The 25,531-nt window shown below is 38.1% G+C and overlaps 1 protein-coding gene across 3 annotated transcripts in view; it reads right to left on the bottom strand.

The window, feature by feature from the left end:
- The window catches only part of MTMR2 (myotubularin related protein 2), a 129,435-nt gene that overhangs the window by 66,581 nt on the left and 37,323 nt on the right, over positions 1–25,531 (bottom strand). For all 3 annotated transcript variants that reach the window (XM_047692055.1, XM_047692054.1, XM_047692056.1), the window contains one exon: positions 19,985–20,090. In XM_047692055.1, coding sequence (XP_047548011.1) covers positions 19,985–20,090 — 106 coding nt within the window. The remainder of the gene's footprint in view (positions 1–19,984; positions 20,091–25,531) is intronic.

The raw sequence follows: 25,531 nt of genomic DNA, 5'->3' as shown, positions 1-25,531 counted from the left end.
TCACATGTAAAATTTGGCACATCTCCACCAACCCAAGTGCCTCCACAGGAGCTCTGGAATCAAGGGACCCAGGAGGAGCCTCACCCACTTTTGCGGCAGATAACAGGCAGGCAGAACCCAGTACAGGCTATGGAAACAGTAGGAAGCTATGAACAGTCTCCAAACCTTCTTGGCTACAGCACCTGGAAAACGCTAACTTGGGCAGATACACATGGATGAGAAAGCCTTTACAGAAGTCCAGGTTTCTAGAGGAGAAGTTCCAGCATGCCACTGGCAGGAAGAAAAAGAGTCTGGACACAGGAGAGTGGGTAAGAGGAGCTTGGCCATCACCACCGCCCCCCACACAAGGTTCCACAGTTCAGAGAAAAAGCAGGTTGGGGATCCTTCCCATGGGGAAAAGGGAGAGCAGTGAGTCAGTGCTCAGCTAAAGAAACCCATCTCTCTTCCACAGCACCTAAAGTATTAAAACAAGAGCTCTGTGACGGGAAAAAGGAGTTCAGGAAAGAGATAGGTAAGAATTTCAGAGATGAAAAGGATGCAGTTCTCCACTCTGTACTCCAATAGGAAGCCCACCCATGAGTCACTGGGAAAACCTCATCTAAAGGATGCCCTCCTCTAAGCCACAGAAACCCTCAACATCCCAACCACCAAACCCACACCCTCCTCACTCTGCAGCCTACAAAGGAACCTCCATCATCAGGCTATCGGCAGATTTTTCAGCAGTAACCTGGCCATGAGAGAGGAAATGAGATATTCAAAGTACTAAAAGGGAAAAAAAACTGGCTAGCCATGAATATTTTATCCAGCAAAGGTATCCTTCAGAAGGACAGGACTAAAGAAGTAATAAAGACTTTCCCCAAAAAACAAATGCGGAGGGAGTTCGTCACCACAAAGTCTCCCTTGCAAAAAATGCTGAAAGGACTTCTTCAAACTTAAATGAAAAAAAAAAAAACAAAATACTAATAGAAACATAAAAACATATGAAAATATACATCTCACTGATAAAGGTAACAGTATCATCAGATTCAGAAAACAGATTCTGAAATAGGATGGTATATTAAACCCTTAACTGTATTACAAAGGTTAAAGGAAAAGAAGATTAAAAATAACTGTAGCCAGTATAATTTCTTCATGAATACACAATATAAAAAGAGGTAAACTGTGGCATTAAAAACATAAAAGGTTCAATGCACTATCAAAATCCCAATGACATTTTTCACGGCAATAGACAAAAAAGTCCTAAAATTTACATGGAACCACAGAAGATCCCAAATAGCCAAAGCGATCTTGAAAAAGAACAAAGCTAGAGGGATCACACTTCTTGATTGCAAACTATATTACAAAGCCATAGTAATCAAAAGAGTATGGTACTGTCATAAAAACAGACATGAAGATCAGTGGAATACAGAGCTCAGAAATAAATCCACATATATATGGCCAATTAATTACAACGAAGTTGCCAAGAATATACAATGGGGAAAGGATAGTCTCTTCAATAAATGGTGCTAGGAAAACTGGACAGCTATGTGCAAGACTGTAACCAGACCCCTATCTTACACCATACACAAAAATCAACTCAAAATACATTAAGGATTTGAAAATAATACCTGAAACAAGTTAAAAAAACAAGTTAAAAATCCTAGATGAAAACACAGAGGCTAAGTTCTTTGACATTGGTCTAGGAAATGGTTTTTTGGATTTGACACCAAAACCGAAGGCAACAAAAGCAAAAATAAACACATGGAACTATACCAAACTAAAAAGTTCTGGACAGCAAAGGAAACCAGAGACAAAATGAAAAGGCAACCTATTTGAATGGGAGAACATATCTGCAAATCTGGTAGGGGGTTAATTTCTAAAATATATTTAAAAAAAAAAAAACAATCCCTACAACTCAATAGTGTATTTGGAAATTTTTATAATAAAATATTGGGTGGACAGGGGAGGAGTAAGGATTTCAAAATTGACTGGTCAAGTAAAGGAAAATCACTGGAGGCCTCTGAGAGAGGTAAATGACATTATTAGGGAGGCATAAAAAACTAAATATGATAAAGATGAAATTATAATCATCAGAAATATCAAAATCCTGGATTACTCTGTGGTAGTAGAAATAAAGAGGAATATTTGATACTTAGAAGAAGTAATCAGATTTGACCCTAAGCTTATGATACAAATGCAAGCAATTATTTGAGTAACACTTGATGATTTTTACTTCAGAAGAACTACATTTCAGATATTTCAGTAATAAAGAAGAAATAGAGATTCAACAAAACAAGAGGACAACTCAAAAACACCAGGGCCTACCTTCCTAAAATGGGGTCTGAAGAATGAAGACAGCAAACCCAGCATGATTCATTAGATCTTTCTGCATTAACATGGAAATATCTTTAGTGTAGAAAAAGTCTTAGGACTCTCAGATATGAGGAGGAAAAGAAGGCCCCTGGAATACATAAAACATGACACAGATACAAGAGATCCTTGCCTGCCTCCAGAACTCTGGCAGTATCAGTAGATAAGATGATATAAGGTCTGTCCTTTGCTAGCATTTTATTCAATATTAATGCTTTCCTTATTGTCAAGAAAAGTTTATTCATCATATTAAATTCTTACTGGTGAAAAAAACCCTGCCATACAGACTGAAATTTATAATTCTTTTATACCTAAAACATAATTCACTTTTGCTCTCTCCCCAATGAAAATGTTCCCCATTTTCTTCCATGCCTCTTGATCAAACTATTTTAAAATTGCTCAGTAACTTTCCATGTGACTTTAAGCTACCTCCCTTTCTCTCCCTCTCTGTCCCTTTCACTCTAATCAGGAAATTACTATAAAGGAAATTCAGAAACCTTGTCTAGAAATGATGATCTGAATGTGAGCAAGTTTATGGGTCAGTTTTCACATGGAATGTCAGATGACAGAAAAACAGGAAAGAGTGTTTTGGAAATCTGCAAAACCCTACATTATACTCACCTGAAAAGGAAAAATGAGTCTGTAGAAGTTACAAATTATCTCCACAGTTTCTTTATATACTAAAAACTGTGAAGGAAAAAAATTAAGTACTCATTCTTCATTGGATAATTCCAATAAAAAAATTGTTAACATCAATTTAACATTTTATACAACTTCACTGACAAACCATGAAGTAGGCAAATGAAACATACAAACAAACTGAACAGGGTAGAGCCACAAACTGGCATCTGGGTAAATCTTATTGGTTGTATATTTGAAAGTACAAATTTGAGCATAGGAACACTGTTTTTAATAACACTGCCAAGGACAATTTGGTTTTCAGTTGAAACCACACCTACCAAAGGCTGGATAACATTACATCACTATCAATGATTCAAGAACAAAAAAGCTTAAGTATAGAAAGAAGAACAGTTTCTGGAAAGCATCACTGCATGCTATGAGTTAACTGTGCCTTCCTCCCTTGAATAAAGATAGGTTGAAGTCCTGACAGTATCTGGGAATGAGGTCTAATTTGGAAATAGGGTCACTGTAGATGTAATTAGTTAAGATGAGGATATAGTGGAGTCAGATGGGCCCTAACCTGATGTAACTGCTGTCCGTTTAAGAAGAGGACCCTGTGAAGACACAGAGATACAGGGAGAATGCCATACGAAGACAGGCACAGATTCAAGTGATGGATCTACAAGCCTAAGAACACCAAGGATCACTGGACTTCCCAGCAGCTAAGGGAGAAGTATAGACCAATCTTCCCACCTTGATTTCAGATTCTAACCTCCTAAAAGAAAAACAGTTTTCCACTCTCTACTCTCAACATTTCTGATAACTGAACATGGTGTGTTTTTCCATAGGAAACAATTCTTTAACTCTCAGTGGACACCAGCTGGCTGGGTGTCCTACAATTCAATTATTACACTAATACCCACAAGTTGTACAAACTCTACAATGTAGGGTCTCTCAGTCCACACAACTGATCCCCACTTCAAGCACCAATCTCAAGTCCTAGATTGTCACCTGTACATCTGACCAACCATCCATAAGTCACGTTCCCATGACTCCCTTCCCAAGCTCAATAATTTGCTAGAATGGCTCACAAAACTCAGGGCCACATTTTATCCACATTACCTATTTATTGTAAAGGATATAACTCAAAAACAGCCAGCTGGAAGAGCCTGGAGGGCAAGGTACAAGGTAAGAGGGTGTATGGAATTTCCGTGTCCTGTCTGGGCAGGCGCATCACCCTCCCAGTACCACCAAGGATTCACCAGTCCAGTAGCTCTCCAAACCCTTTCAGTTAGGATGTTTTTATGGAAACTTCATTACTCAGATATGATTGACTCAATCATTGACCATTAATGATTAAGTCAAAGTCTGGGCTGAAAGTTCCAAACCTCTAGTCACAAGGGTGGTTCCCCTGACAACCAAGCCCCCATTCTTAGAGGCTTTCCAAAGGTCACCTCATTAACATCAACTTAAGATTGAAAGGTGTGTGCTATAACAAAGATGTTTCTTTCACTTTTATCATTCTGGAACTGTCAGGAGTCAGGAACCAAAACCAAATATTTTATCAAAAGATCCTCCTATGGGCCCTATCACTTGGTAAAATTACAAAGATTTTAGGAGCTCTGGCTGTGAGCTGAGGATGAAGACCAAAATATGTATGTCTTATTATGTCACAAAATCACACTCCAGAACTATGAAAGAATAAATTCCTGTGTTCTATGCCACTCGGTTCACAGCACTCTGTTACAGCAGCCTGGGAAATGAATACAGCTAATATCAAGAAAAATTTTCAAATCTGAATCTTGAATAATTTTATATGCAAGCTGTTCTTAACTGTGAAAACTTGGAAGCAACCAAAAAGTCTTTCAATGAATGGATAAACAGAAACTGTGGTACATCCCTACAAAGGAGTATTTTTCAGCAATAGAAAGAAATGTTTTCCAGTTAACAAAACCAAAAGACAACTGACAGAATGGGAGAAGATATTTGCAAATGACATATCAGATAAAGGGCTAGTGTCCAAAATCTATAAAGAACTTAGCAAACTCAACACCCAAAGAACAAATAATCCAATCAAGAAATGGGCAGAGGACATGAACAGACATTTCTGCAAAGAAGACATCCAGATGGCCAACAGACACATGAAAAAGTGCTCCATATCACTCGGCATCAGGGAAATACAAATCAAAACCACCATGAGATATCACCTCACACCAGTCAGAATGGCTAAAATTAACAAGTCAGGAAATGACAGATGCTGGCGAGGATGTGGAGAAAGGGGAACCCTCCTACACTGTTGGTGGGAATGCAAGCTGGTGCAACCACTCTGGAAAACAGCATGGAGGTTCCTCAAAATGTTGAAAATAGAACTACCCTATGACCCAGCAATTGCACTGCTGGGTATTTACCCTAAAGATACAAACGTAGTGATCCGAAGGGGCACGTTGACCCGAATGTTTATAGCAGCAATGTCTACAATAGCAAAACTATGGAAAGAACCTAGATGTCCATCTACAGACGAATGGATAAAGAAGATGTGGTATATATACACAATGGAATACTATGCAGCCATCAAAAGAAATGAAATCTTGCCATTTGCGATGACGTGGATGGAACTAGAGGGTATCATGCTTAGCGAAATAAGTCAATCGGAGAAAGACAACTATCATATGATCTCCCTGATATGAGGGAGAGGAGATGCAACATGGGGGGTTGAGGGGGTAGGGGAAGAGTAAATGAAACAAGATGGGATTGGGAGGGAGACAAACCATAAGTGACTCTTAATCTCACAAAACAAACTGAGGGTTGATGGGGGGAGGGGGTTGGGAGGGGGGTGGGGTTATGGATATTGGGGAGGGTATGTGCTATGGTGAGTGCTGTGAAGTGTGTAAACCTGGCGATTCGCAGACCTGTACCCCTGGGGATAAAAATATATGTTGGGATGCCTGGGTGGCTCAGTTGGTTAAGCCGCTGCCTTCGGCTCAGGTCATGATCCCAGAGTCCTGGGATCGAGTCCCACATCGGGCTCCTTGTTCTGTGGGGAGCCTGCTTCTCCCTCTGCCTCTGCCTGCCGCTCTGTCTGCCTGTGCTCGCTCTCTCTCTCTCTCTGACAAATAAATAAATAAAATCTTTAAAATATATATATATATATGTTTATAAAGCTGTAAAAAAAAAAAGGAAAAAAGAAAGGATGAATACCCAAGTTTTGTAGCAACATGGATGGGACTGGAAGAGATTATGCTGAGTGAAATAAGTCAAGCAGAGAGAGTCAATTATCATATGGTTTCACTTATTTGTGGAGCATAACAAATAGCATGGAGGACAAGGGGAGATGGAGAGGAGAAGGGAGTTGAGGGAAATTGGAAGGGGAGGTGAACCATGAGAGACTATGGAATCTGAAAAACAACCTGAGGGTCTTGAAGGGGCGGGGGGTGGGAGGTTGGGGGAACCAGGTGGTGGGTTTTGTACAGGGCACGGATTGCATGGAGCACTGGGTGTGGTGCAAAAATAATGAATACTGTTATGCTGAAAAAATTTAAAAAAATTAAAAAAAAAAAAAAAAGAAATGTTTTCAAGACGAAGAAATGGAGGGACTCTAAAGGCATACCATTAAGTGAAAGAAACCGATCTGGCTATGCACTAGACGGTTCCACCTATACGACACTCTGGAAAAGGCAAATCTAGACAGTAAAGAGATGAGTGGTTGCCAGGGTTCAGTGAAAGGGAGGGAGAGACAAACAGGCAGAGCACAGAGGATTTTCAGGGCAATGAAACTATTGTGCACGATACAGTAATGATGGAAACATGGCATTATACTTTTGTCAAAACCCACAAAATGTACAACACAAAGAGTGAACCCTTAATGTAAACTACAGGTTTCAACTAATAATAATGTGTCGGTACTGGTTCATCAACCCTAACAAGTGCACCACACTAATACAAGATATATATAGGAGAAACTGTGGGGGTCGTGAAAGGGGAATATAGGGCTGCAGACTTTTTGTTTTCTAATAACTGAGAACATTAAAATAACCATAATAATGACTACTATCTATGAGAGATTTTTTTTTATTTTTATTTTTTATAAACATATATTTTTATCCCCAGGGGTACAGGTCGGTGAATCGTCAGGTTTACTTCACAGCACTCACCCCAGCACATACCCTCCCCAATGTCCATAACCCCACCCCCCTCTCCCAACCGCCTCCCCCCAACAACCCTCAGTTTGTTTGGTGAGACTACGAGTCACTTATGGTTTGTCTCCCTCCCAATCCCATCTTGTTTCATTTATTCTTCTCCTACCCCCTTAACCCCCCATGTTGCATCTCCACTTCCTCATATCAGGGAGACCATATGATAGTTGTCTTTCTCCAATTGACTTACTTCGCTGCATGATACCCTCTAGTTCCATCCACGTCATCGCAAATGGCAAGATTTCATTTCTTTTGATGGCTGCATAGTATTCCATTGTGTATATATACCACATCTTCTTTATCCATTCATCTGTTGATGGACATCTAGGTTCTTTCCATAGTTTGGCTATTATAGACATTGTTGCTATAAACATTCGGGTGCACGTGCCCCTTCGGATCACTACGTTTGTACCTTTAGGGTAAATACCCAGCAGTGCAATTGCAGGGTCATAGGGTAGTTCTATTTTCAACATTTTGAGGAACCTCCATGCTGTTTTCCAGAGTGGTTGCACCAGCCTGCATTCCCACCAACAGTGTAGGAGGGTTCCCCTTTCTCCACATCCTCGCCAGCATCTGTCATTTCCTGACTTGTTAATTTTAGCCATTCTGACTGGTGTGAGGTGATATCTCATGGTGGTTTTGATTTGTATTTCTCTGATGCCGAGTGGTATAGAGCACTTTTTCATGTGTCTGTTGGCCATCCGGATGTCTTCTTTGCAGAAATGTCTGTTCATGTCTTCTGCCCATTTCTTGATTGGATTATTTGTTCTTTGGGTGTTGAGTTTGCTAAGTTCTTTATAGATTTTGTACACTAGCCCTTTATCTGATATGTCGTTTGCAAATATCTTCTCCCATTCTGTCAGCTGTCTCTTGGTTTTGTTAACTGTTTCCTTTGCTGTGCAAAAGCTTTTGATCTTGATGAAATCCCAATAGTTCATTTTTGCCCTTGCTTCCCTTGCCTTTGGTGATGTTCCTAGGAAGATGTTGCTGCGGCTGAGGTTGAAGAGGTTGCTGCCTGTGTTCTCCTCAAGGATTTTGATGGATTCCTTTCTCACATTGAGGTCCTTCATCCATTTTGAGTCTATTTTCGTGTGTGGTGTAAGGAAATGGTCCAATTTCATTTTTCTGCATGTGGCTGTCCAATTTTCCCAATACCATTTGTTGAAGAGGCTGTCTTTTTTCCATTGGAGATTATTTTATAGTAGAAAGAAGATCTTCATTTTTTTTGAAGATTTTATTTATTTATTAGAGAGAGAGACAGAGAGCGAGTGCACAAGCAGGGGGAAGGGCAGAGGTATGGGGAGAAGCAGGCTCCCTGCTCAGCAGGAAGTCGAATGAGGGACTTGATCCCAGGACACTGAGATCAGGACCTGAACTGAAGGCAGACGCTTAACCGACTGAGCCACCCAGGCGTCCCAGAAATAAGATCTTTAAAACCAAAAAGTTAGGAGGATGTACTCTTGTGATACAGAACAGTCCTATCCTACCTTGATAAAAGATGGCTCAAAACAGAGTATCTGCCAAAAATGAAATAGAAGTGGAACAGTAGACAGATGGAATATTATCTCAATTACTTTCATTTCACCCCACACCAAGGAAAAAATCATCATGAACTAGCCTTGTTAATGCACGGCTTTTAGATCATTCTTCATTTAGTGCTTATAATATCCCTTAAAGAGAAGTAGTAGTAGTGCTATTCCTATTTACTAATGGGGTAACTGACCCTTACAGAAGTTGAGCAACTTTTCCAAGGTGACATATACCTTGCAAGGGCAGCTGAACTTGCACTGTATAACTGTACTAAGATTATGCTCATGACATGATAGCATTCTAGTGCAACTGTATAGCAGACAACAACATGAGGGATGCGAGGCTGAGAAAGAGATCGGGACCAGAGGTAAGAGGTGGAAGTCATTCGTAAAGAAACAACAGCTAAGGCTATGAGGGGGCAAAAAAGAGCATAATGAAGGAAGAAGGGAGTTAGGGAGTGAGCAAGGACTGAAGGACACATTAAGGTCATCTCTTTTGGCTGTGCACAAAGTGTACAAAGGAGAGGCAGTCAGAAAACTGAACCAACAGTTGTCACCAGGTCTGAAATTGGGGGCCATCATCTTTGACTCCGCTCTCCCCCTAATCTGCAACATTTAGGTAGCTTTCATGCATTATGTCCACATACATATGTTTTCAAATATGTCCTTCACTTTGCATTATGTCACTACCCTAGTTCATGTCTTTTATCAATTTTTACTGGGAATTGTTCAGAGCCTCCAAACATGTCTCCTTGTCTCCATTCTACCTGCCTCTAAGTAATACTACCTGTTTGTGTATCCAAGTTTCTTTTACTCCTCCCCCCACAATTCCCAACAAATGGGAACTTATACACACTGTTCAATTCTTGATTGTTTTTAACTGTCTTGAACATATTTTCATATTCACATGTGGAGATCCACCTCTTCTTTCCAAAGACTGCACAGTACTCAATTATAAGCATAAAATCATCCCCCCAAAAAATTTCTCTTAATTTCCAGACTTCTGTCATTACAAATTCTAGCATCAACTTGTCAAGTTTGAACCATATTTTTACAGAATAAGCAAGAACTAAAATCTGAACAATATTGAGCACTTCAATTTCATATCAAACAAGGTATGTCTTTCCAATTATTTAAGTGTTCTTTTATATTATTCATCAGAGTTTTAAAATTTCTTCATAAAATTTCTGCATATATCCTAAGTTTATTTTTGGACATTTTATATTTTCAATTGTTATTATAAATAGGATCTTTCCCTCCCTTAAATATATATATTTAAGTACCTAAGAATACTTAAAATACTTAAAAGTATTTTCATAATAGGAAGCTATTGATTCTTATATATCCAACTTGGCTTTTAGTATGCCTTGTAATTTTTTTTGTTGCAAGTTGGACATGACGTACTAGGGAAAAACTTAAATAAGCAGGCCTTTAGTGATTTCAAGGTTAAAGTGTGGCGGTGGGAGCCGAAGTGTTCTATAGTCCTATGACTAAGTCCTACAGTCCTCAGTCTTTTGAGGAGCTTGTGCCCCTGGGCCCTGACACTCACAAGTGCTTCTTAGTCTCCACCCTCAAGGTGGGACAGGATGGCTGGATGGTACTGAAGTTTATATTTCTACTTCTCTTCCCCTAGACAGGAGACTAGAGGAGGCTAGACTTGGGTCTTTCCCTTCTCCCAGGTCAGGCAGCCTCTGACAAAACCAGGTAGCATAGGAGAGGAAAATAGTTTCTCTCGAGGGCAGGCCTTACCAAAGAGAACAGAATGTTTTCAACATATTTCAAAAACTGGCTATTTTTCCCCTCCTTCTGCCAGAAAAGAGATTTTTCTCACTCTTCTCTGTATGAACCTGGTAGGGGTTTTGTTGGTAAAACTCAGAAAAGTACAAAGAACTCCTACATGTGGGGTCTCCTGGAGTTATAGCTCTCAGACTTGTCCACTGTGAGCCTCCAGAAATTCATCAATTACAATTCCTATGCTGATACCCCATCCGGGTTCCTGAGAAGGTTTCTGCTTGTGGGTTTCTGCTCTACCTGTCTAGTGTGGAGGGCAGCCATCTGGCCTGTGACCTCAGTTCTCTGACGGATCTAAGAAGAGGTGTTGACTTTCAACTTGTTCTGCTTTTTTTCTTTTTTTAAAGATCTTTATTTATTTATTTGACAGACAGAGATCACAAGTAGGCAGAGAGGCAGGCAGAGAGAGAAAGGAGGAAGCAGGCTTCCCACTAAGCAGAGACCCCAATGCAGGGCTCGATCCCAGGACACTGGGACCATGACCCAAGCCAAAGGCAGAGGCTTTAACCCACTGAAGCCACCCAGGTGACCCCCTGTTCTGCTTTTTATTTGTTAGAATAGAGTGAGGACTTCCAAGTTCCTTCTTATAACCAGTCAGTCTAATTACTTTGTTTCTAATAATATTCATTTGATTTTCTTGATTTCCAGGTAAAAATATGCTTATTTTGCCCGTTCCTTTTCAATAATATGCCTACCATGTATTTATTTTTATCTAATTGCATCGGACAGTACCTATAAACAATGATAAATAACACAAGCATGATAGTATATAACCCTATCTTGTTCTTTAGTGGGACTACTTCTACTGTTTTAATACTGTACTATTAAGATGCTTACATAAGCATTTACCCATTCCTTTCTAATTAAAAAGTTCTAAAAATCTGAAAGAGATGTTGAATTTTGTCAAATATCTTTCATTATGTGCCTTTTCTGTATATATGAAGATGATTATATGGAATCATGTGTGGGTTGTAACAGCAATTAAATCAACAGCACTTTATGCTCAGTTTTGAAGTCTGAAACACTTTTTGTCTTCTCTAGAATTATCATGTTAATTAGTATTCCACCTAATTAAATAACCTTTAGGCACATATACTATTCCTTATGTCCTTACTATGAATTGAATACAGTCAATATTATTCCTGTTGCATCATGAATTTATGCTTTCACTTTATCATTTTTTCATACTTTCTCATTTTTAAATAATCTTTATGATTCTCTATTGTAATGATTTGGCTCTTTTTACTAATCTTAATACATTCAGACTTTTTTTCTTTTAAGCTTTAAGTGGGTTAATAATATCTTCAAATCACATCAAATTGATTACAGACCCAACAGAATGGTGGGCAAGACATTACTTACTAGAGCCTAGTCAACTACTAACATCATGAGCTTGTGGTGAGCAGAGCTGAGGAGCTTTTACTCTGGTACCCAACCTTATAACTGTCAAAGGAGAAATTTGGCGGGGGGGGGGGGTCTAACTTTTTATTTTTTAATTTTTTTTAAGTTTTATTTTTATATTTATTTAAATTATGTTATATTAGTCACCATACAGTACATCATGAGTTTTTGATGCAGTGTTCCATGATTCATTGTTTGTGTACAACACCCAGTGTTCCATGCAATATGTGCCCTCCTTAATACCCATCAACCAGGCTAACCCATTCCCCCACCCAAAGGAGAAATTTTTAAGGAGGAGTTTCTACGTACCAAACACTAAGAGTAAGAGTAGTAAAAGTGCTGGTAATTTTTTTCCTTAATTCTATTTCTATTTGCCACAAATTTTTATTTCATTGTATTACTTTCTTAAAAAAAAACTAGCGTTGTTATAAACAATAAAATCTTATAAAAGAGAGTTAATGGTAACTTTAGAGAAAAAAATTTCAGTAAAACAGAAATCATGAGAGTTTGGACTGAAATCATTTCCCTAATAAGGTTGGATATGAGACAACTGTGAAGATTTTCAAATGGATTTTGGTGGCTCTTCGATGACAGAAATGAATTAGTGACCACTTCTGTCTCTTTTCCAAATTTTCCTCATATAATTTCTTCAAAGTTTTTTTTTTTTTACATTATCTCTCTGATTATTATCCATATATCTTCTATCAGGAAAAAAGATCACAATGGACTAGAATCACCTGATGGGGCTGAGTCTATTATTAACATACCATGATTTGTTTCACTGAAGAGCAGAAGGAAGTACATTCCAGATGCATGAGCCAGCATGAATGGAAGTTGAAATGAGCACATGACATTTAAGGGACTATTGAAAAAAAAACAAAAACAAAAACAAAAAACCTATCTATAGATGTGGGGTTATGTTCTGGAAAAGATGGACATACTCTGTGATAGCTTTGATGCGACCACACATGGAGAACCCTGAACACAAGGCTTAGAAGTCTACACTTTCTGTAAGAAACAGGGATCCCCTGGAAGGATTTTTTTTAAGATTTTTTTTTTCTATAATTTATTCCAGAGAGAGAGAAAGAGAGTGAGAAAGTGGGGTGAGGGGCAGAGGGAGATAACCAGACTCCCCGCTGAGCGGGAGCCCAACACAGGGCTCAATCCCAGGACCCTAAGTCATGCTCTGAGCTGAAACCAGGAGTCAGACACTTAACCAACTGAGCCATGCAGGCAGCCCTCCGCCCTGAAGAACTTTTAAATAGGGGTATCACATTATGAAAGTGATTTCAGAGGAAGATTAACTTTATGACGATGCATTAACTAAATCAGAGTCCCTACAAATATCAGTCATTCTTGAACTCTGCCATGTGCCTCCCTGATCTATTTCCATTCCAATTACTTTAGCTCTACAAATAATTAAGTGAACTCCCCCTTCATTTTTCCTCTTAAACAATCTTGACCTTTTACCTTTCCATATAAATTTTAGGATCAACTTGCCAAGTTCTACAAGACAAACTTTTGAATTTGGTTTGAATTATATTGCATTAACAGATATATACTGAAAATATCTGACATCCCCAGATGGTTGTGTCTACTCATCTATTTATTTAGATTTAAGTTCTTTAATAAAGTTTATAACCTTCCCCATACAGTTCTTATAGATCTTTTATTACATGCATCCCTGAGTAATGTCATTTCGTTGCTCTTGTGACTGGAAATCTTTTTAAAATCACACTGTCTAAACATTTTTGTTAAGGTACAAAAGCATGATTTATCTTTTTAAAGTTATCTTGTATCCAGCAACAGTGCTGATAGTTTGCATATAGATTTTCCTTATATTTTCCATATGCACAATCATCTGTAAATTAAAAAAGCTTTCTTTCTTCCTTTCATTTCTTATACTATTTATTCTTTTCTTATTTTACTGGGTAGGAATTCTAGCATCCTGTTCCTAAGTTTGAAGGCTATGCTTCTAACATTTCCCCATTAAGTGTAAGACTTATTGAAGAGTTTTGATGGATATCCTTCACCTGGCTAAAGTTGTTCTTTTCATTTCGTAGGCTCTCAAGAATTGATGCTGGTGTGAGCAGTAGCGGTATTAACTTCTGCTAATGAGTGTACCTTCAACCATTTTTCCTCTTATTGAAATGATTATGTGTAATAGACAATGTTCACTATCTAATATCTGCTTAATGAGTCTTAATTCATTCTGACTATATTTACATATTTTCAGAACATGTCAACATTCATGCACACACTCTAGATAAGAAATAATCCAATTATCTCCGACCTTTGTTTCATAAAGAAAATATAAATAATATAAAAAGACAAGCAAATTTACTTGATTTAAGCCTATCAACTATTACAAGATAAGGGCAGATGGCTGAAAACAAAACTGAAAATATTACAAATTTTATCTCATATATATAATATTTATATATACATAAATTATACATGTCATATAACACATATATTCCAAGATCAAACAGGCCTTATAAAATAGAGATAAAAGACATAAAATACAATTCCATTCTAATATTTGATTCTGAATTATAGACAAACATTGGTATAAATGCCTTATCATAGATACCACAAAGGAAATGTTGCATAGTACAACTTCTAATTTATCTTTTAGTCACCACCATTTAAGGAACTTACTTTACACTTTATAAACAAATAGAGCTGTATGCATCTGAATTTTCAACTCCTGCATTTCATGGAAATTATTTCAGTCAGCAAATAAACCAACCAGACAGTAGTTCCTTAGGTTCTTAATTCCACTAAGTGCTAAACTTTAAAAATATGTTCTTATTAAAGAAAGCCTGATTTTAAAAACTGCAGATTTATAAAAAATAAACGCATTTGCGTTAAAAGTTTTATATGAAAGGGGGCAGGGAGAAAGAAGGGGGGGAGGGGGAAATTTTGAAAGGATTTTTTTGAAAAATTTTAATGAAATTACGTAAGTTTCTCTACCACATGAAGAGGAAAAGAAGCAAACAAACACTCTGCATTTATTCACTGAGGAACCACGACTGAATTTACCAAGGCCGAGTTTGTGCTCAGTTTTTCGGAAACACCTGTATGGATTTTACCTGTATATGACTCTTTCTGCAACAAGCAATGCTGAAAAGATGAAAAATATAAAGAGAACTCCACATGAATAAATACAAGTCTCGAATATCTAGCATAGTTTCATCTTGTTTCAATAAGAAATCCTCAACACAAGCTTTCACATTCAGCTGTTAATCAACTAACACTATCTTCTCAGGAAAAGGGTCACTGAACAACACCTGTAGCAGAAAATTTTTACAACTTGATTTAAGATTTCTAATGAAATTGGATTAGCTTTCCAATGCATGGTGCTTTTCATACTTCCATTTAAAAGCTGTTACTAAAGGAGCTTTAAAAGGTTAAGGCTCAGGGCAGGGATAAACAGCTGAGGCTATGTGGAGAACTCAAAGCCTGGAGGTTAACCAACTTCAAATCATCTGTAAATGATGATTTTCACAACCACCAACCATACCAAGCCCCTCATCTCAAGCATAGAGCCAAACCACGATCAGGCAGAAAACTACACACAGCTGTCTGCAGTTGGGCCCACCTATAATTAACTAGCACACTTATATTTTAGGGCCACCGAAGGTATACACACTCTACGCACTAAATATCAACAACTAACAGAACTGAGGGGAGATCAAACCTTTACTACAAAAAGCCTCTTTTTCTGATTATTTAGAAAAGGAATTTTAATTTATTAAGGAAGTAATGTTGAAAACTGCTATTGCTACCTCAAAAAATGTATTAGGATATTCTTTGTCCCTTCAGAAAAGCTCACTACATGTCTGAAAACAACAGCCAGGTCACAGAAGGCCAGTCACTCTGGGTAATGTGCTATACAGGGACACAACCCACCTGAGACCAAGTAAGGCGAACACGGAGCTGCGTGCCTTTAAGCACGGGACTTAATTAATCTCTTCTGAATACCAGGTTTCTCACTAGTCACATGGAGTCACAGTATGTGTCTCACAGGACTGTTGTGGAAGTTAAATGAGATGAGGCTTATATAGCAATAATCACACCTTGGATAAACCTCACTGGCTACGATACTGCCACTGCACAAAACTGAGATGAGGCATATATAAATGTTTACCAGTAGCAAGAAGATTTTTTTCAAGTATTAGAAGCACATTCTTCCCATCTCACCTCTGAAAAGAGGACATATTTGAAATTAGGTGGCATTTTTTAAAGAATACTAACATTTAATGTAATGTTAATCATTCATCTCCCTTCCACAACTGAAAAAAAAGACTAGGAATCAAAGGTAACTTTAAAAATGAGGGAACAGGGTAACAGGCAGCCTATACACTACTATGGAAAGTACAATTAACCTTTGCTGCCCAAAACCATCTCTTCAGTTTAACATTTAACAACTGTCTCTTCATCTCATAAAGATTTTCCGAGGAATCCTCTAAGCCGTGAAAGATGCTAAATTCATAAGGCACTAATGGAGAGAATCCCGACAGTCATGGAGCTGATATGTAATTTCAGAAGATTCCCTTGGTACTCCAGAGCGCTAAGAAAGTCAATAATCTGGTACATTTTAGTATCTGATGTTAAACCTGAAGGGGCAACAGGCATAAAATAAGACTACTCCAGACTAATATGCATATATGATCACCCTACCCATGATATCACCTCCAAATAAAATGCATGCAAATGATGTTTTGCTTCAGAAGTAAAGTAACTTTGTACCTTTTTGGTGAAAGGAAGGAAGGGAGGGGAGGGAAGAGGTGGGCTGGGGAAGGAGGGAGGGAGGAGAGGGAAGAAAGGGAGGGAAAAGGAAGGCAGGGAAGGGAGAAAAAAGAAAGAGAAGGAAGGAAGGGAAGGAGGGAGGGAGGAAGGAAGGAGAGAGAGAAAGGGAGGGAGGGAGGAAAGAAGAAAGAGAGAGAGGGAGGGAGGGAGAGAGAGGGGGAGGAAGGGAGAAAGGAAGAAAGCCTAGTGCCCAGATCTTGGTTTCTAATACCATTCTCCAATAAAAGAAACCTAGGCTCCTTGAGAAATGGATGATGATTTTAAAACTGAGGCAGGAATTATCAAGATGAGGCTGGACTATCCTGTAGTGCTTACTTAGTAAAGTAACACAGGGTTGAGAACAAAACAAAACAAACACAATGATTGGAATACATCAAAGGGACAGATGATCTGACTGAAGTAACTCTCAATTTGGAGTTGGAACAATCTGAGCAACAAGGTAGTACTGAATTAAAATCCAAAATATAAAATAGATATCTGTAAGTAAATACTGATATAAATAAATGCTGCATAAAGTGATAAATGAGAGAGAAGAGACAAATCTCCAGGCAGAGGAATTACAAAAAATGTATGTAGAAGTTCCACTCTCAACAAGATGGGCTTAAATTCGGACTGTGCATAGCCACTTCCTTCAGAGACTACAGTATAAAAAGGCAGGGGAGGAAAAAAAAAAGTATTTTGCATTGAAAACCCCTAACCCTACCTCCACCAAGTGATTAAGGTTAACATCCACAGTGATAAATCATGTCGACAGTATGTACCCTTGACATGATGCGATGAAGATGGCTCTTTACCTCTGTGGTCTTCTTCCCCAAAAGACGTAACCCCAGTCTATGGGTAAAATATCAGACATCCTACAAAACACCTGATGAGTGCTCTTTAAAACTGTCAGGATCACCAAAAACAAAGAGTCTAAAAGCCTGTCACAGCCAAGAGACACCTAAGGAGACATGACTGCTAAATGTGATATGATGTCCTAGATGGGATCCTAGATGTCCAATATGTACAATGTACAATGTCCAGATGTACAATAACTAGATGTCCTAGTTAATTGTACCATGGGTTCATTATTTTTGAGAGATGTATCATACAAATGTAAGACATTAATAATAGGGTAAAGTGGAGGTCAAGTACATAGGAACCCCTAACTATCTTTGCAATTTTTCTGTAAATCAAAAAGTTTTCTTCTAAATTTTTAAAAATATCTAGTAAGAAATAAATTATAATGTTTAATATACAAATTAAAATTATGACTCTCATTTTGTCCCAATGTAAGTCAGTCACTCTTATTTATAAGTCTGGTGTCCCAAAGAAATGAAGGAGACCTGCCTTCAAAAAAGCTGAGAGCAGAGGTCACCTTTCAGCTGTGATTCACAGGCATGCCTAGTTAAGTAGTTTAACTAACTTAACCCTCACAAGAACACAAAAATGGCTTATTTTGAACCATTTACTTATATTTTATTTCAGGCAAGAAAAGGCAGATTGAATATTAATAACGCAGGCATAGCCAGAAGCAAAAGTGACATTTCTCCCACTCCTAGTAGGAGTTCTTTATCATCACAACACGAAGTTAAAAGCAAACGATGTGGGGCACCTGGCTGGCTCAGTCGGTTGGGCATCCAACCCTTGGCTTTGGCTGAGGTCATGATCTCAGGGTTGAGGTGCTGTGCCCCACATCAGGCTCCATGCTCAACACGGAGTCTGCTTGTCCCTCTCCCTCTGCTCCCCCCCCCACCTTGCTCACTTGCTCTCTCGTTCTCAGATAAGTAAATAAATAAAATCTTTTTAAAAGAATGATGTTTTTAACTAATGTAATCTGCCTAGAAATAGCCCAAAAAAATTCACAGGCCTTCAGTGCGTTTGTATTAACATAATGAACAAACAAAAGTTAGATACATATATAAAAGATAAGGTTTTTTTTAAAGATTTATTTGAGAGAGAGAGAATGAGAAAGCATAACGGGAGTGGGGAGGTCAGAGGCAGAAGCAGACTCCCAGCTGAGCAGGGAGCCCAATGTGGGACTCTATCCTGGGACTCCAGGATCATGACCTAAGCCAAAGGCTGTGTCTTAACCAACTGAGTCCCAGGTGCCCCAAAAGATAAATTTTTAAGTAGCAATGAATTAAGGAGAGGAAACGATGGATTTATATCCATGATTATTAATGATGAACCCTGCCCTTAATGTATATTATGCAACAAAATAATAGCTAAAGATATTATGAAGCCTTCATAATTAGCACAATATATCCAGACTATAAAGATAAATCTTTATTATTTTTAGTAATGTTTAAAGTCAGTTTATACCCAAACTATTATTTTACGACATTTCACAACACACAAGAACAAAAAAGAGGAAGACTTTCCAGATGTTTGTAATCTGTACTCTTACATCTGTTGGATTCTGTTTTGAAAATGTAACACAAAAAAAGATACAGTCTCAGTCAGTATACGCTTAACAGCAAATGACTTCATTAATATAAACAATGTTCTCATTAAAATTGTGGAACTATAACCACTGGGAAAGCAGCCACTTGGTCAGGATAAAAAGACTCCAAGGTTTAAGGGTTAGCACTGCACATGAAATTCATTTTCTCCATCATTCAAAGATAAGCAGTTGTACAAAGGCTGATGAATCCAAAAACAATCAAAGTGCTACAGGATATCACTGGTGTGGTTAATTTCATAGCAATAAGACCTTGAACAAATACAAGACTATTTAAACTATAATGAGATGCATAGCAACTACAACACTATATTTAAGTGACTTAGCTCCAGAACTGGACGTGAGCTAGACTAGCCAGAGAATTTATTAGTGACGAGACTTTGGACATGGTATTAAGCTCTATGAGTTATTATTATCCCTAGAATAGTGATGAAAATAGTCTTTACCTCACAGAATTTGAAGAAGTATTACAAGAGATATTTCATTACAGGACGGAGAACAACACTGGGGATATGGTAAGTACTCAAAAAAGGTTAGCTATTATTGGCCACCATTATGGGAGTAATTGTGAACATCTTTGACATGACAACCAAACCCACTAATTATCTTTTTGCAAAAAACTTCAAAGTTATCAAACTCAGAAATGAATTACACATTTTTCTTTTACCAATAAGATTTCCATATCTGGGGCCTGTTCTGGGATATACTATAAAGACTGAGGTCTTGGGTGACTATTCCATCAAGATCTCCTGCTTACTTAGTGCAAGGTTATACTCATAGTGTTGGCCACAAACAGCTAACAAAAAATACATGAAAATACCTCAAAAAAATGGCATACATACCCTCAAATCAGGAGAAAAGTTGTCTGCAGAAGTTGAAATGGAATCCGATGATACTACAGAAGCTGACTTTGTATGCACTGAATTCTCTGAATGAGAAGTGGAAGCACTACAAAATACAAAAGCATAGTACGTTTCAAAAATGACGGCTTTAAAACACAATTTCAGAAATTCTACTAATTCTAACCCCGATTCTACTAATTATAACTCCATTATTTATTAAAACTTCCATTGCCAACCAGTCCTACTTTGTCTATTCAAGCCTGTCTTCAAATACTGATAAATTACACACTCCCTGTACCTGCAGGGTTAAGTATTCTTACCACAGTCCCTCTGGACAGACCCCCAGTACTCCTGAATAAACTTGGGGCTAATTCTTTTTCTTCAACCATCCACTCCTTCATCCATTCAACGAACACTCACTGAATGATCCAATATACAAAACCATTACACTAGGCTCTAAGATTTGGAGATAAATAGGATAAAACCCTCACGTTCACAAAGTTCACAAACTCTGGCAGAGACAGACAAGTAAATAAATGGTGTGTTGTGATGACGATACTAACCCCTGTGAAACTGAAGAAAGGAAGCCCCCTTTAAAATAGTCAGGAGGCAAGAAGGCGGGGGGGGGGGGGGATCTCTCACGCCCTACCTTCTCTGCAGTCCTCTGCATTCCCAACAGGAAGAAGCCTCTATTTTACCACCCCAGGAGGAGGGAGATTTTCTCCTTGCCTGGCAAAAGCCCCACCAAAGAGAAGCTGTCACAACTCAGCCAACTAAAGCCACTACACTTTAAACACCAGTTTAGTCCAATGAGCTTTGTGTTTCTAACACAAAATTAGTAACTGCTCCTCTGTATCCCCCTTTTCCACATTAAAGAGCATCCCTCTCCTTTGTTCTCTGGACTTGCCTATGGTTGTGCCATAATGCTCATGTCTCAAACCGCAATTCTGTTATTCCTGATAAATCCATTTTGCTGGTAATATAACTGACAGCTTTATTTTCGAGGTTAACACACTACAAACACAGAGAGAAACACAGAGACAGAGACAAAGACAGAAACAGAGAAAATGGACTGTGGGGGAAAGGCAAAGGAAGAAGCCAACTTTCCCCAGGAACTTCATGGAAGATTTCACAGAAAAGATATTCTTTGAACCAAGTGTTGAAAGACAGGAAATTGCCAAGCTGACAAACAAGTAAGGGAACTCCAAAAACATACAAACCAAAAGCACTGCAAAGATCCTGAATGATCGAAGAGCCCAGAACACTTGAGAAACTACAAAAAGTTCACAGGGCTAGAGAAGTGGAACAGATATAGGTGCCTGTCTTCCCACCTGTATCTTTCCACTAAATCAAATTCTTTATAAGCCTGTCTTAAATATCTACTTCTTCCATTACATTAAGTAATCACAATTTAATTAATTTAACTACCCCAAAAGGAAAAACTGTCTTCATTTTCCACAAAATCCACCTCAGTGCCTACATATAGTGTTAACATGTATTATTTTTGTTAAATTCTAAAACAGTGACAATATGCCTATACCACAAACTGAATGATTTACATCATTTCCTTTTATCAGTAAAACAAAGTTAAAATCATTTAAAGTATTAAAAAAAAAAAGGTGGAAAAATCTCAGACACTTGGAATTGAAGCTTAAGGTTCTGATTAAAAAATATATTTTTCTAAAGCTCCACTCCGAACATATTGAAAGGCTTCCTCACACCGAAAGTCAAATTTTTTTCATCAGATTTTGATAAAATAAACCATCTTGAGATGTGAAACTTAACAACCAGATTTTTATTTTAAAATTTGTTCACCATAAACCTGCCTGTAACAATAACTTAATTATTTCTACAATGTGAAAACCATCTTCTCCAAAAGAAACTGTCACTTCAATTTCTCTTGTTATATTTTTAGGCCTTACTGAGGAGTGACTGATAAAGGCGAACTATGCAGGACACATTAAGGTGTATAACATGATGTTCTGATATATGTATCCACCTTGAAATGTGAAATGAGTACCACAATCAAGCCAACGTAACACCCATCACCTCACATCGTTCCTTTTTTTTTTTTTTTTTGTGGGGAGAAAATTTGAGATCTACCCTTTTGGCAATTTCAAGAGTATACAGTACAGTATTACTCACAACAGTCACCATGCTATACATAAGGCCCCTGGAACTATTCACATTATATCTAACACTTTGTCCCTTTTGCTCAGTATCTCCCCATCCCCCTCTTTTTAGATCTATGGTCTGAAAATACTTGCTCATATTCTGCAGGTCCCTTTTTCCTTTTGTTATTTCGTTTGCTATAGAGAAATTGTTCAGTTTGATATAGTTTATTTTTGCTTTTGTTGTGCCTGTGCTAGTGGTGTCAAGTCCAAGAAACCGTTCTAAAGCCAATGCTAGGGAGATTTTCCCTTGTTTCCTTCTAGGATTTTTAAATATTCAGGCCTCACATTTAAATGTTTAATCCATTTTGGTTTGATTTCTGTGTATAGTGTAACATCAGGGTTCAATTTCATCCTTTTGCATGTGGATATCCATTTTTACCAAAACCACTGCACATTCTTGGCACCCTTTTCAAAGACAAGTTGACTGTATTTGTGTGGTTTTATTTCTGGGCTCTCTATCCTGTTCCGTTGATTTATGTGTCTCTTTTTTATGCCAGGACCATACTGTCTTGATAATTACAGCTCTGCAATGCAGTTTGAAGATAGGAAGTATGACGCCTCCAGCTTTGTTCTTCATGTTCAAGAACATGTTCTTCATGTTCCCCAATTGCTTTAGCTATTGGGGGTCTTCTGTGGTACCACAATGATTTCAGGCTTCTTTTTTCTATGAAAATTGCTACTGGATTTATTAGAGAATGTGTTGAATCTGTAGACCACTTTGGTCAGCATGGACATATTAGGATTAATTCTTCTAATCCAGTAACACAGCATAACTTCCCATTGATTTATGCCTTCAGTTTTCGCCATCATAGTTTTACCGTTTGTACAAGTCTTTACCCTCTTTGGATAAATTTGCTCCTAAGTATTTTACTCTTGCTGATGCTACCACAATGGAATTATTTTAATTTCTTTTTTGGAGAGTTGTTAGTGTATAGAAACACAACTGATTTCTGCATGTTGATTTTGTATCCTGCAACTTTCCTGAATTTGTTTATTAGTTTTAACAGTTTCTTGGTAGAGCCTTTACAGTTTCCATTTGTAACATCATGCCATCTGCAAAATGTTTGGGTTTTTTAAAAGATTTTTATTTATTTATTTGACAGAGAGAGAGAGGACAAGCAGAGAGAGCAGCAGGCAAAGGCAGAGGAAGAAGCAGGCACCCCACAGAGCAGGAAGCCCTATGTGGGGCTCGATCCCAGGACCTGGAGACAATGACCTGAGCTGAAGGCAGACACCAAACTGACTGAGCCAACCAGGTGCCCTGAAAAATGTTTTTATATATTCATACAATGGGAAAATCATCTCTCCCAAAATAAATTCACTTAAATGGATTAAAAACAGTATTCTAGTAGGAAGACTTCATAACATTTTTTTCAAATGCAAACGTATTTATTTTATTAACTATTTCAAGGTATGAGTATAGTTGTTATTTGTTTAGACCCAACAACTTGTAATATTACACAAAGGAGTAGTCACAAGAAATTCTATTATCTAATTTTATAATGTAAAGATAGAGAAACTGACAGAGAAATGTTTTCTTCCTTTCTTCTTTTTCCTTTTTTGTTGTTATAGCCAACTTCTCACTAATTAAATGCCATCTATGTTAAAATAACAGGTAAAATAATCAAAGTTTAGGCACAGTACTTTGAGAGACATTATTTGTTGCCTAATCCATATACATACATAACTCTTTTTTCCCTTACTTTGATTAGGGCAGTTTGTGCCTAGCCTAACATGACATGCTTGCTTTTGGCTCCCTTGTGGCCAGGAGAACCATGTGATACAACTTCGGTCAATGAGATTTAAGAGAAACTATGTTAATAGTTATAAAAATCAAAGGTTTCGGGGCGCCTGGGTGGCTCAGTGGGTTAAGCCGCTGCCTTCGGCTCGGGTCATGATCTCAGGGTCCTGGGATCGAGTCCCGCATCGGGCTCTCTGCTCAGCAAGAAGCCTGCTTCCCTCCCTCTCTCTCTCTCTGCCTTCCTCTCCGTCTACTTGTGATCTCTCTCTGTCAAATAAATAAATAAAATCTTTAAAAAAAAAAAAATCAAAGGTTTCATAATAAAGGTGAGCAGGAACAGCAGGACAGCCCTTAACCTTTCCCATTTTCTCTTGGCTGGAACAAGAATGTAAAGCTTAGAAATACTGTAGCCATCTTGTAAACAAGACCAACATGCTGACCTGTTAAGAACTGGGACCCAAATAACAGGAAGAACATAAAGTCCTCATGGCATCACTGAGCAGCCAAATCCACACCAGCTCCCTACTTATCGAATTTTTGTTATATAAAAAAAACGAAGTTCATTTTTTTTAAGATTTATTTATTTGAGTGAGAGAGAGGGCATGTGCAGCAGAGAGAGGGTGCAGAGGGAGACAATCTTCAAGCAGACTCCTCACTGAGCACGGAGTCCAATGTAGGGCTTGATCTCACAACCTATGAGATCATGACCTGAGCCAAAACAAGGGTCAGATGCCTAACCGACTGAGGCCCCCAGGTGCCCCTGAAGTTCAATTTTTAAAAACACTGTAATGGAATTTTTTATTCTGTACAGCCAAACACAATTCTAAATGATATGGCAAACAGCACCTCATAAAGTCTATTTTGGACAAGTTCAAATGTGCAATACTACTTTTTAAACATATGACCTTCTGAGAGAAGATAAAATTAAAGGCAATAAAACACAATTTGGAATTATGGGTAGTGTATTACTTAGAAAAGATGATTTTGACAGAGAAGATACAATAAAACGTGCCACTGAGAAACCAAAGGGTTGTTTAAAGTCAAAGTATAAAGTAAATATATCTAAGGGACATAAAATAACAAACAAAGCTAGGTTCTATAACTAATAACTTGCAGTCTCAGATTCAAAGAATCAGTCCTTCAAGCAGAAGTATGGCAAATAGCTTTTAATTATTAACTTCTCTTTCCAGACATGCATAAACATGGGTAGTAGATATTATGACCCACCGTGTTCTATGTGGAGCAGCGCTGATGTGTAGTTCTACGTGACCAGTTTACAAGAGGTTTTAAACCCCAAGCAAACAAGTAGAGGCTGAAAGAGACAAGGGTAGAGTATATCCTATTGCTGTTCTTGTGATGACAGCAGACACACACATGCTCATACACACAACAGAACTATTCAACGTTCTCCTGCTATAAACAGGAAGTGCTGCCCTTTATGGCCACTCAGACTGGAGGTGGCCACAGACACCCTAGAATGCAGAGCTCTATTTTCAGTGGTTTCTTTTTCTTCTGTCAGATGGGCTCTGTGCATGCTTCTGATCATCACAGGCCACTGGTATAATACAATCTAATGTCCGCTGCTCTTTTCCATTGCTCTCTTGCTTCTGTTGAGGTCAAACTCTCTATGTT

This window comes from Lutra lutra, chromosome 10 (assembly GCF_902655055.1).
Source record: "Lutra lutra chromosome 10, mLutLut1.2, whole genome shotgun sequence".
NCBI classification, from domain to species: Eukaryota; Metazoa; Chordata; class Mammalia; order Carnivora; family Mustelidae; genus Lutra; species Lutra lutra.
This window is presented reverse-complemented; position numbering and strand designations above follow the sequence as displayed.